This window comes from Hetaerina americana, unplaced genomic scaffold (genome assembly GCF_022747635.1).
Source record: "Hetaerina americana unplaced genomic scaffold, ioHetAmer1.1.p SCAF_42, whole genome shotgun sequence".
In the NCBI taxonomy this organism is placed as follows: domain Eukaryota; kingdom Metazoa; phylum Arthropoda; class Insecta; order Odonata; family Calopterygidae; genus Hetaerina; species Hetaerina americana.
Window position 1 is genome coordinate 3,426,725 of NW_027287008.1, and position 13,834 is coordinate 3,440,558.

At 35.3% G+C, this 13,834-nt stretch overlaps 1 protein-coding gene across 1 annotated transcript in view; it reads left to right on the top strand.

The window, feature by feature from the left end:
- Positions 1-5,882, top strand: part of kkv (hyaluronan synthase-like protein kkv) — a 185,444-nt gene extending 179,562 nt beyond the window's left edge. Inside the window, exons 22-24 of the mRNA XM_071591172.1 lie at positions 2,080-2,395; positions 2,819-2,959; positions 4,001-5,882. Of these exons, the coding sequence (XP_071447273.1) occupies positions 2,080-2,395; positions 2,819-2,959; positions 4,001-4,302 (759 nt within the window). The 3' untranslated portion in view covers positions 4,303-5,882. The remainder of the gene's footprint in view (positions 1-2,079; positions 2,396-2,818; positions 2,960-4,000) is intronic.
- The last annotated feature ends 7,952 nt before the right edge of the window (positions 5,883-13,834 follow it).

Here is a 13,834-nt window from a genome sequence, read left to right on the forward strand (position 1 = left end):
AATTTATTGTTCAGTTGGTAAAACTATATAATATAAAATCAATACCATCTAACTATTCCAGTATTCTCATAACAATACTAGCCATGGGTTTTCATTTTCTTCTCTCTAGGTTTAACCGTTTATTTTAATTATATAATAATTATTATTCAATTAAACATAAGGTTTTAGTTAGTAAAGCTGTGTCTTCTATAGTTTTGTATGCATATTTTTTTTAATTATTTAAAGCTATTAACAAATCGGACCAATGGAAAATTTTCTGGCTATTTCTGTCATTATTTTCATTCTTTCTTCTTCTTTTTCACTTTCCTCTTGATTTTCAGTATACTAGTTTCAGTTACACTATCAGTCTCTAGGTGCATCAAATTATTATAATATGCCATCAAACTCTGAACATTATTCAAAGATTTCCAAATGGAAATTTAATGGTACATATTCCAAATGGAAATTTAACTCAAGACAAATGTAAATGTGTGAACCAGTTTTAGATAGGGGGCATACACAAGCAGTGAACAGGAAAGCAAATTGATTTACTTAATTTGATGTGAAGGATAAGAACATTCTATCTGGAGATATGGCATGAGAAGGGAGATATTTTAGCTGAAGAATAAGGCAAGGTGATCATGCCCTTAGCTGTGAGGATAAAAGGAAAGTCATGAACATGTAAAAAAATTCTGAAGAAACAGTTGGAATTCCATATAATGCAAAGTGAGAGCTGTACTTGACGATGACAAAGGAAATTTATTTTACCTGTATGATTATCTGACAACTTCTTCATCCAATTAAAAGAAATTCTCCCAGAGTATAGAAAGTTTGGAGTCGCTAATATCAACATCCAAATTAGTGTCCACCTCTGGTACGAGGAATCTACGAGTTTTACATGGTATCGGTCAGCTTTGGAAAAGATAGGGTTTGAAATTGGACTTCAGCCAAAAACGAAAAGGAAAAGACATCAAACATTGAAAGATAAGAGATTCAATCATGATTCGGAAGGATAAGAAAGAATAGGCAGGAAAGAAGGGAGTAATAGCAGGCTTCCATTAAGAACAGCATGGTGAGGGATGGTATTGATGCAATGAGGAATGGCACAGTATGTACTAAGTTTTTTCAGTATGAACCCAAGAGGTCCTTTCAAATGGGTCCTTTCAAATCTCAAACAGAACTAAAATCTTTTTGTGTATTTCTCACGGTTTTTGTCAAAAATCGATTACTTTCTATAAAGTAAAATGTTCTATTAAGAAATAAAACAAAAATAACCAAAAAGATTTTTATTTTGATGAAGTTGAATGTGTCTCACAATTGGCACAATTATACAGTTGACTAACAAAAACTAGCCTGGCCAAATTGAAGAAATTTCAGTAATGTGTGCACATTGTCGAGGAATGTGTTCAGATTTTTTAATGTCATTTGCCTACATTTTGGGTTAAGATTTAGGTACAGTTTATTTTATTTTATGTGAAATTATATTGGCTACTGCATGGTCTTGTATCCTTACATTTAAAGTAAAGATTATCTTGATTATTATCTTCAAAAAGGCATCCTTTTCTTTAATTATATACAATGTTAAATATATAGCAGCATGAGAAGTTTCAAGAGCTGTTAGTCTCCTTTTAATTAAAATGAGTGATGCTGATTTTAAAATTATAATTTAGGTGCATATTTCTTGTTAACTATTCATATTATAAATTAATGAATGTCATATTCTTGTGGTCTATTACTTAGTAGGTCTAAGATAAAGCTAAAGGGTATTTTGATTATTCTTTTCACAATGGAATAATTAGGATTTCACTCTAATGGGGCATTATTGTACTGACTTGAATATTTTTAATATAATTAATTTTAATTTTTTACTTAATTAGTTCTTTAGCACCTTGAAAGATTATATATTTAGTGGGGTAGCACATCATCCCAATAACTGTATTTAGCCCTATGTTAAAATTATTTGGTAGTTATTCATTTTATGTTTGGGTAAAAATTTAAGACGTTGATTGTACCTTTCAGCAACATGAAGCAATGGGAATTTACCCTCTAAACTCAATGGTGAAGTTTCAACTTTTAAAAACTATTTTGTCTTCATTTAAGGTTGAAGATGTTTCTACAGATGCAATAATTCTAAAACATGGAATTGAAATAGCTCGTAACTTACAAAAGTTACGAGGGATAGATGGAGAGTATGACATAGGAGCAGCTATGGCTGGTAAGGGCGGTGCTGTGCCAGGTGTGCTTAGGGGGTCAGGAGGGTCAGGTGATTCCTCTGGTGGGCCTGATCAAGTTGGCCGTCGAAGAACTATTCACAATCTGGAGCGTCACAGGAAAAAACAGCAAACAGCTATTGGAACTTTGGATGTTGCTTTCAAGAAGCGATTCTTTGCTATGTCAGCTGAAGGAGGAGTGCCAGGTAATACTTCAAATAAAAGTAATTAAAATGAATGTGCATTGTACTAAAAAATCATTGGAAAGATAGGAATCAGGGACCAAATCATACTGATTGCCACTTTGGTGCTCAGACCTCAGGCCTTGGTTGGGTGCTGTACTTAAATTCAAAAATATTCAAACGCTATTTCATAACAACAGAAATCCTTTATTTCCTTATGTGATGATTAAGTTGATGTTAGTCCTGCCAAAGATAAAAACTTAACAAATGAACCCATTTGTAAGTAAAGCAGTTGAATAAAAGATATCATTCCTTCCTCTTCATACATTAGTTAATGTACAATCATTTTAGAGAATACCCAAGGAGCTTTCAAAATTATTTGAATTTTAAGCTTAGATCATTATCTATTATCTAAACTGAGATACAAAATTATAATTGAATTACTAGGCACTCCTGTTTTGGGTAGCCGCTTATCAATGAGGCGTGAAACCATGAAGGCTCTGGAAGTAAGGAGAAACTCAGTCCTTGCAGAGCGGAGAAAGTCTCAGATGAAGACTTTGGGGGCAAACAATGATTTTGCAAATCAAGGTAATTCAACAAAACTGGAGTCTAATCACTGAAACTTATAGCGTATATATATCATACAGGAATTATGCATCTAGCTAAAAATAATTAAATATTTGCATGATAAATTATGTTATAAAAATGTATGGTCACTCTTTTTCGAAGTCCTTTTTTTTAGTTGAAATCGTCCTTCAAAAAATCCTCTTATACAATAGATATATGAACAGAAACCATGACTTTGGATGCACATTTCATACCTAAATGGCTTTCCAGTTTGGCAGTCCTCTGCTTGATAATGCATACTTGATATCCTTCACTTAGCTATCATAGTTGTTCAATTTTTTGCTATAAAATCCAAGCTGTACAAATATATATGATACTGCATATAAATCTACAAGGGAATACTTTAATTCTCATCTTCATTCTTTGAAACATTCAGGGAGTTAGATATTCATCTGAATACAGCGACCTTACCTGCTAGTTTTAAATAAAATTTAGTGGCAACACTTTTACACAAATGGTGTTTGCCACTTTACAACAAAGTAGCAACACAAATTTAGTACACTTTTCCAGATGTAAGTTCACAAAATTAAAAAGTAATAAAACACTTGAATCTAAAGCTATAATATTCACCTACTATGAACTCCACTCAGTGATGTGCAGCATGGCTAAGGCTCTCAGGTTAACAGAGACAACCCTCTAGTAAAAGATTTCATTTAATACTGATCGAGACATATGAAACATGATCTGAGTAGCCATACTACTGGTACCTAGGGAAAGAAAACCATATTACATAATGTGCATTCCAAGAAGAATAAATTAGCATGCTCTATACTGAATTCAAATTGAAAACTTTGCAACTTTGAAAATCATTATTACCTCTTCAAAATCATCAAATGGTCTATTGTATGCTGACAGTTATATTTGTCAAAAATCTGTCAGAAGCATAATTACTTAGAGGAAATCACAAATTCTTAGTATGATAACAATTGAATACATGTGTATTTACAAAATTGTAATCTAAACCAATGGACTATCAGTACTTATCTTCTCTTACCCTTGCAGCTTTAGGGGTTCCTCGTCACCGTCACTCTACTGCCACCAGTGTAAGCATTAAAGATGTTTTTGACATAAGCAATGGAGGTCCTATTGGCATGATAAACCAAGCCTTTGATGGTAGCTCTGAAGAGGACAGCAGGGCAGGTGATGGCGTGGTTAGTGCTCCTGGCGGGCCAAGGGCACCTAATGGTTCAGCACCTGGAAGCAACAGCAACAATAACTCCGTGAGATTACAGAACATGCGGAATTCTGTGAGCTGGAGAGATCCAGAGATGGGACTTTCCCGAAATAACAACAGCCGGATGTAAAATATATCAGCTCTCTACACTTGAAGATTGATGTGAACATGTGTTTCAAATCCAAAGGAAGACTACTGGTTGAAATGCTAACTAGGAAAACCAAGGCTGAGTTACCAGAGGTGGTTGAAGCACAGAATTTATGTCATTATAAAACAAAATGTGTCTGTGTAGGCCCAGTTATCATTAAATTTCTGTGGTATCTGAAGAAAAAGTGCAATTTTTACTATTTGACTTGGTTACTATGAAACTTCAATGAATACTTAATTATGAAGATTAGTAAAAAAAAGATTCACTTACTACATGAATTACACTACATGCAGAATGTATTAAACAATGGAGGTTGGTGGCCTACTACAGTTGGTTGTCAGAACAATCACTCACTCATGGTTATTATCTGTTCAAATCACTCCTCTTTTCCATTTTAAATATTTTTTTATCCTTTTGACCTTTGAGGTCATTTCTTTAATTAAAGTATCCAGAAATGATCTCAGAGCAGTTATCCCATTGATTCTAGGTATTTTCAAGATCTATTAGCTAATGAATTTACTTGGTAAAACAATGGTACCTTTCATTCTAGGCATGCATTAGTCGTATAACTTGAAAATCATGTTTTTTTAGTTACCTACTTAATACTCTTTCATTAAATAAACACCATTTTCTGCAATAGATATCTACAATAGATCTGCAACACTCTGTAATAGAACACCGTGTTTAGACTATATAGTCACTTAAATGGCATCAGTGCCACTGTTGGACAAGTTGGGTTGGCTATGATTTATTTCATCCACAAAAATGATTTCCCCAAAATGTCATTTTTGAGCTCTGCCACCATCACATACATGAAGTAATTTATGGGCCCTGCTGGTGGGGGATGTTCCTCAGAACTACTGCCAAATTCACTTATGGCACATTGTCATCTGTAATTGATCTTGTGCATTGAAAGTACGTCTACTTCCCAATATACTTGATATTACTCTGTGCCACCCAATTAGGTGTTATGATGCAAATCTGAATCACAATAGATGCACAACCATGTCAGCATAGTAACTTTCCTTGCATGAAAACTGTGATTTTTATAAAGGATATTTTTTCAGAAATTCTGGAAAAATTTTCCTTTTAAAACTGTTAATTAAGTTAATTTTTATATTTTTTTGATTTGAAAATGTAAATAGAATGAAATTATACTTTACAATTTTTGACCTGAATGTACTGTTGCCGGCATTTGGTCTCATTTTTCTCTTTGATATTATCATTTGATATTCATCTTTTTGCTCAATTTTCTTTTTGGTTGCAAGATTGGAGAAGGTTTTTTTTTATATAAATTCTGTGATAGAATTTATGAATGTAACAATCTTAACTGTAGCCACATGGAAAGCATTGTCAATGTTTTTCCTTCTTTCACAGGAATATTGCATATGTCAAAAGTTTTTTTTTTAGGGTACCTAATCCAAATTTTGAAGCTGTACATTTAATAACTGCGATGAACTTCAAGTTATAAGAATAGCACATAAAAGACTATTGTGTTTTATATTCCTATTCCTCTTGAAGTTTGTACATAGTCCCTTTTATAATATTATAAAATAAATGAACAAAATGAAAAGGAATGAGTTGTACGTTCTTTTATATTATTATTTCCTCTCCACTTTTAAAAACTTACTTTTTATCTTTACCGTTTTCCAATTGCCGAATTTTGTTAAAAGTTGACAGTGAAAGTTTCTAAAACTTTTGTGCCACGTTCATCATTAACTTTTTCATTGTATCAGATAACTTTTTACATATTCATAATTTAGACATGATAATGGATTCATCATTAAAATATTAATAATACAACCTTTTACTGGGGAATCACTCATTGAAAACTGCCATAAAGTGCCACAACGCTATACTAGCTGGATTATTACGTCCCCCGCCTAAACAACATTTAGGTAAAATATATAATAGAAAATTTTTACTGACGGCATTAAATGGATGTTACGCCGCAAGGTTTTGCCAGTCTTCCACCATTCTATCCTGCCACGAATATCTCATATCCGCCCCTGACCCTTATCCTTTCGACCCAGGGAACGAAATGGTCTCGAACTTTAAATCCGGTAGGATTAGTTATTCAACGTCAACTCAGATATTCATTGTGTGTGGCTCCTATTTCCTCCCGACTCCTCTTGGTGCTTCAACCATGAAAAATATTTCCCTTCATCATTTACCAAAAATTAGATACTTTTACCATTTAAATAGTCTGCCTCCCCTGGGGCTAAGAAGATTCAGTGAGAAATGATGTACAAAGCGAACAGTTTACTCGGCTTCCGCCAAATTATCTTATTCTCTTATGCCCGAGTTCATTCAACGCCCGGTCATGTGATTCCCAAGCGCTGCAATATAATGCAGCCATTTGAACATTGCAGCAACCGAAAGATGAAATAAGAGCAAATGAATACCCTAACCATAGAAAAAATACTCTGCGCCAAAACTCGGAAAACGGCGCCGTAGACGTCAATCTATAGTTATAAGTTTAAATGACCTTCCGTACCAACGAGCCCCAGTACTCCTGCCGACCCTAAATATGAGATACCAGACTTGGGGCATTGAATTCTCTGGCTTTGCAAGCAGAGGAAAGCATTTTAAAATGCACGTAGTCGCGCTTGAAGGGTGAGGTTGGTCGCTTGGAAAATCCTAGCTGAAAGAAATAAAGGATTTATGTTCTTCGCAGTCAGTGGAATCTTTCGATCACTGTCTCTTGAAGGAGTGTGTCTTGCCGTTAGTAAATTATTTCCGATGGTTTTCTATTACTGGGATCTCTTCAAAGGTGCATATGCAGTGATAAAGTTTGACCGCCCAGTCAGATAATAGACTTTATTTCCATTGACAATTCTAAAATTTGTTTTCGTGGTGCCTAGTTTATGAAAGGATTTTTTTCTACTCCGTGTGCTTCTGACACTCCTGTGTTCCAGATAATTCACATTGGCCGGTAATGTGGTTTGCCAATGACAGATAACTTGCTCTGAAATGCAGCTGTGAATCTGAAAACATAGTCAGCACTCCATCAATGTGCATCATTTTATTCATGATATGTTCACATAGTGTGAATATTTTCAATATCCCGGTACTGTATACAGTGATTACTCCGAGATAGGTGAACGGAAAGAATTTACCTCTGTGGTTGCGTTGGCATTCATGCATCCGAAGCATTCATTTCAAAAGAAAGGATCTTTCGAAGAGAATTGACCCGGCAACCAATCAAGGTAAGGACATAGATTGATGGATGAATGTATTTTTAGAGAGGAGACCATTGTATTTTGTAATTATCATTGCCACATTTGAGGCAGTGCGTTGAGGTCCGATTTTACAGTCAAGATGTAATGAAGTAGATAAAATCAAAGCCATACCCTCGTGGTGTTATTATTGGTATTTGTTATCGATCAACAGCCTTCTGCGAGGTGATTACACGCGAGCCTCCTCGCATCTAGCTGCGGGGTAAGCGGGTGGGCGGATGGAATTAAAGGGAAGAGGTGAATGGGATACCCCGACCAGAGGCAGGAAGTGTGAGGAGCGCGAAAGGAAAGGGGAGTGGGGTATATATACCGATACACGTGCTTGCCCTATCGCTAATCAGCGCCATCGGGGTCACGCTAATGCGAAATTTGAATGACTTTCATTTTTGGGATATCTCACACACGAAAGAGCTCATGGCAAAGAGTAGACCGAGAATTGGGGGCGGGAATTACTGCGCGTCGACAAAGTCGGCTTTCAGATGGCATTTTACGATGAAATTATTCTTTGTATTCCTTCTACACTTCGGCATTGAAATTGAATGTGTTTCCAATTTCTGCTCTTATTTTTTGACAGATTAATCATCATTCCATGTCTCATATTCAATTTTTCACTAAAACTCGCTTTTATGAAAACTTAAGAAATATTTTACTCTTCCTAAGAAAACTGCATTTCACAATATGGTTGACAAACTGAGGTTGTTAAGGTGACATCATTCCGTTCCTAGCGAAAGGGCAAGTTCATTTTGGCGTATCCTAACCTATGCCATTAGAAGCACATGGATCATTCTCAGAGTATTCGTTTTTTCCGATTACATTGGATGGATTACATTTGACGTTTTTCCGCCTTCTTGTTATCGTGGGTTGTGCAACTGGGATAACCGACCATGGAGTCCTGTTTTATTCTTCTTCGTCAAGTAGTGCATATTCTTCATTTTACTTTCAGCCCCAGCATCGAAAATAATGCAAAATTTGCATATTCTCTTATTTAATATGGAAAAACTGCTTGTGCCTCGCAATAGCACTATTGATTTAGCATTTGGAATCGTTTTTCATAATGTATTGTTTCTACAAGAAGAAGACATGGTGCACATTTTGGTGAAGTCACTCTTTGTTCGGAGAGTAGCAGTAAACTTCTATGAACCGAATTTAAGTAATGGGAATGGTACCTATCCACGAAGATGGATGTTTTCAAAATGCGAATGTGGAAAGTGTTTCGGCGTGGGAAAAGAACAGATATCGCAAGTGCAGGAGCGCAATAATGTTGGCTGGAAGAGATGGCTACAGAGAATGCAGTTGCTGGAAACTGTAAGTTGACTCATTTTAATAAACTCCTTGACTGTATTGTGATTCTGTTTTCTGTGAAAGTACTTCAATTTTCGATAAAAGATAGCCGTGGTTTTACAATAGAAAGTGATCATAGCCATCCATTGAGGTCATTGTGTCGGAATATGAATCGGAGGTGGGTTCATTACTGCCTACACGCTCAAGCACACTGGAACAGGAAGAGTACAATCAAAAACTTTTATTTTATAGTTGTTAATATTTTGCCGGAAATTTATTGTTCAACCGTAAAAAAATGTAGGTATGAATAAAACAAGTACGAGTATATTTTGAAAATATTGACATCCTGGGACGTTGTTAAGGGCGATCGTAATTTACTTGGATTTCATACATTGAAACTTACTTTTTAAACCTTCCATTTCGATGCAATTATAGATGAAATATATTTTTCAAGATTTTCGACGAATAAACGATATTTTCTAATTCAACGCATGGCTAAGGTTATTTGCAGTAATTCGAAATATCTCGTCCAGATCATCTTACTCAAATTAAATATACTTTATAAGACAAAATGTTTTGCAAATTAAAATATATGAACGAAGTTTATGAATGACATGAACAATTAGAATTTGAACATGGACATGAAATAGCATGAAAAATTAGAAAAAAGTAACGCATTTTAGTGAAAAATACTGCCGAATAGTTGCGCATGAGACAGTCGAATAGATACATCTCTATACTTTAAAAAAATGGCACAAAAACTACTGCCAGCGGGACATGGCAATTAATCCAAAGGTTGATTATGTATAAGAATAGTAACGATGGAATTCACCATCCTTTGTCCTTCGGCCGGCGGGTCAAACTCATGCATCGGGGGAGGGAGACCATTCCCTTCGTTCTCTGAGACGATTTTACTTTCCCAATAAAATCTTAAATCCTAGTGACCTTAAACATGTAGGGTCACCCGGTCACCCTAACCCGGGTCCTCCGGTTTGTAAATGAACTCTCTACTGAGGAAAATGCAAAAAAAAAAACTAAAAGAGTATGGATGGATATTTCAATACATACTTATGTATGACTCCCGGATTAAAGGTCTTGATTCTATTTAAACAATTATTAACTCAGGCCTAATAATTATTAGTTGCTATTTATAATACGAATTATTGCGGTAGTAAATTTTTGATTGAACAATTCCTTATGGTACCCCCCGCCCTTGAAAATTTGGCTATGCGCCCGCCGAATGGGCAGCCCGCTCAACCAAATCAAAGTACGCCCCTTTTAATTTCTGCATGTGACTATGCACCGGTCGTGGTCTCATTACACAGAGCTATTAATCAATACAGATTCATCTGATGATTGAGCGAGACCTTAAAATGGTGAATTTCAAGTTAAATTACACCACAAATATTGCGGTCCACAACTTGCTCAGTCGCAGCTGCCGTTCGTTCACCTTTTTCTATTGGAAACGATTCCCTAATCTTTTTATTTTAGTATAATTTCAACAAAAATTAATTATAGTGTAGTTGATAAGTGATGAAAACCTTAAGTTTTAGCAGCAGGTACTAAAGTAAAGAAGTCGAAGATTAATGATGGGATCCTATATACATACTATATATACAGGATCCTGTCCATACACATGTATGTACGTATGTATGCGTGCATATATATATACACATACATACTTATATATAATTGTATGTGTGCGTACATACTATATAAATATATATATATATATACATATATATATATATATATATATATATATATATATATATATATATCATCAGTATTTAAATCCTAAGATTGGTTTACTGCAGCCCTCCATTCTTCCCTATTTAGTGTTAACTGCCTCACCATCTGATATGTTCCCTTTTTTACGTCCTTCTTAATTTACCCTATGTACTTACCTCTTGGCCTTCATCGCGGGATCTTTCCTTCAATTTTTCCTTGTATTATGTTTCTAACTAATCCATTGTACCTCAACGTATGTCCAATCCATCTACTTCTTCTTTACCGTAGAGCTCTCCTCTATATGGTCCTTTCCTCTTCTGCTCTTTTATATTCTTCATCGTTCCTCACTTTGTCGGTCCATATAATCTTCAGCATTTTCCTCCAACGCCATGTTTCAAATGCTTCTATTCTTCGTTGGTCTGCTTTTCCAATATTCCATTTCCCCAATCCGTTGAGTGCCATGCTCCACATGAACGTTTTGACGAACTGCTTCCTTGTTTGCAATCTTATGTTCTTGGAATATTGTAGCTGCCTCTTCCCAATGAACGCCTTCTTTGCTTGGGCTGTTCTTGGCTTGATGTCGGTCGAGCTTCTTCCATCTCAAATTATACTGCTGCCAAAGTAGATGAAGGCACAAGGAAGGTTAGTTGAAATAAATGGTTAACATTTTAGCTGTACTCTTTTCTATCTTTGTATGTGGCTACAAGTTAAAGTGAAATCAGCATTAGGGTAGAATATCTAAGAAACATTAGATTTCATTTTAATTCTATAATGGATATGGACACAGTTTTGACAATGAATACCACTTTGGAAGGATTTAAGGAATTTTGCTGCCTCACATGGGTACCAAAGAATTGATGAACGAATGAGATTCTGACAGCTATGAATATCAGTGCAATGATGAAACCAAAAAGTAATGGGGGAAGAGTCAGAGTAATAATTTTATTTGTCGTGGAGAAATATCTATGATTACTTTTTAAATGAGAACTATTTCATCATTTTTAATTTGATGCTGAACATTTCACGACCCAAGTTTGAAAGCATGGCCACTAGAAACAAGTTGAACTTTTAAATGCCCAGTTCCCACGTTTGAATGAAAATATGCCCTGCTTATTCATACACATATTCCCATCACAATCTTCTCTCTTTAGAATTTGCCTCTCACACATTTCAAAATAAACACATTTTGTGACCTCATACCCTTCAGAATATGGAAAGAAAAGTCCACGTCTAATGACGTGCAATTCCGTTATCTCTAATCCTAACCCAATTTGATACCCTGTGGGCCATTCACTCATTCATAGACCCTTAAGTGGTACGTTGCCAGTTGCTTCCCTGTCCTACGCTCTCCTTTTTTCAAATTCCACTCCCAATTCGCTAAACAACATTACATGCACTTCTCTTTGGCCATCTAGCCCTTTATCTTACCTTTCAACTTATTTTTACCTGGCCATCGTTAAATCCATTTGCATTACAAATGTATTGTTAATCAACACTCAATCAATGAATTCTGTTTTCTAATTTCACGTGAGACTTGCTCGAATATTGATGGTGTCACTTTGACAGATAGTTAATGTGATTCTGTTTTAAATTATTTTCTTTCCTGTTGTACATTAATATTTCTATTCCTTCTAAAAAAATAGGCGCAATAATTGTTTTGAAAATAATTTTTTTTCCAATGCCACTTTTTAACAACTCCGAAGTTGTTTATAGTATTCGTAAATAAAATTTACACACAGCGATTTCCAAGAACCATGCGACAGTTTTCTTAAGGAACTTAAAAATAAAATCATTGTACATTGAAATCCAAGACAGTCGAATAAATGCTTCATATAATTCTGCTAAACTAATATAAAAGTTAACCAAACAAAAACCTCTATCCGTCGCGCGGTGTCCTCAATATGAGCTTATTTCCTTTCAAAACTAAAACTCTTCTGAACCGGAGGAATTAACCAGGAAATTCAGTGAAAAATTCTCCGATTCATCCTCGTCCACAAAGAAACAAAGTGAACCAATTCTCCCTATGCCCTGATCTATGCCTTCAGTCTCCCTTTTTTCCTGCCCTCGATCAGCCTGGGAGTTATGAAAATCGTCAATTCTTTCATAAATTCTTTGTCCCATCGACCAGATGAAATTCCAATGTATGTCATTATAAATTGTATTCAACACATAGCCTTCCCCTTAGCTAATATCTAAACAAGTCATTGCATAAAGGCTATTTTCCATGTCTTATAAAATCTGCAAATGTTATTCCTGTCCCAAAAAATACTATCTCCATCAGACTCCAATAATTACCGGTATATTTTATAAGTATCAGTTTCTTCATAAAGTCTTGAAAATTTAAATTTATTTCACCATCGAATTACGCACTTCCTCTATACTCATAAATTTCCACATATAGACCAGCAAGAAGGTAGGAAATCTGGATTGACGACGATGGATACCTTTTAACTTCATCTTAAATAACCTCTATCAAGCGGTGAAGGACAACACGGTCGCAATGGATGCTTTCTCGCAATCGCTGGGAGTTTTCAATTAGATGGATATGTTAAAGAGGAGAATTTTTGATTACGCCATCTCAAAATGTAATCGGAGAAAACAATACAGAAAAATGCAATTGTTTGTATTTCCCTCTGAAATATTTTGGTTCAAATGGATTAAGATTTCCTTTTAACCGTTCTTCATTTCCTATGCATTGATATTGTTCACTGAGGTAGATACGTGCCAAATTTGGTGGTTTGCGCCATTTACGTAGGATATACTAATCGTTAGAGTTCGATCTGGGTTAGGGAAAGCTATGAAGATTAATGAACGTCTCTTTCTCGTGCAATGTGTCCTTGATAATCGGAAGGAGGAAAAATCTGACTCTTAAGGAAAGACTGTGCACTGTTGTTTTTCATCAAATTCAACGGAAGAATTGAGAGCGTACTGATTGTCCAATTTCATATTTTTAATAAGTGGAATATTTTATTTACTCTAGTTTAGTTGTATGACGTCCATTAACTTTCGGAATTGAACCTTAGGCTTCGTCTTTGGAATCCAGCGCACCAGCCCGTGTCCGAGATTTCTCGCGCGTCCTTTTCATGTAACGTGATCATTTTTTATCACGTTTCAGAATGCATTTTTTCCTTTGAGTAAACCACCTAATGATTTGGCCTTATCTTATAACCCATTATCAAATGGAACATTAATGGCGAGATTGCGTATTTATCTGCACGAAAAGAAATTCTGCTTTCCACTGTCAATTCTGATTACACAGCTTC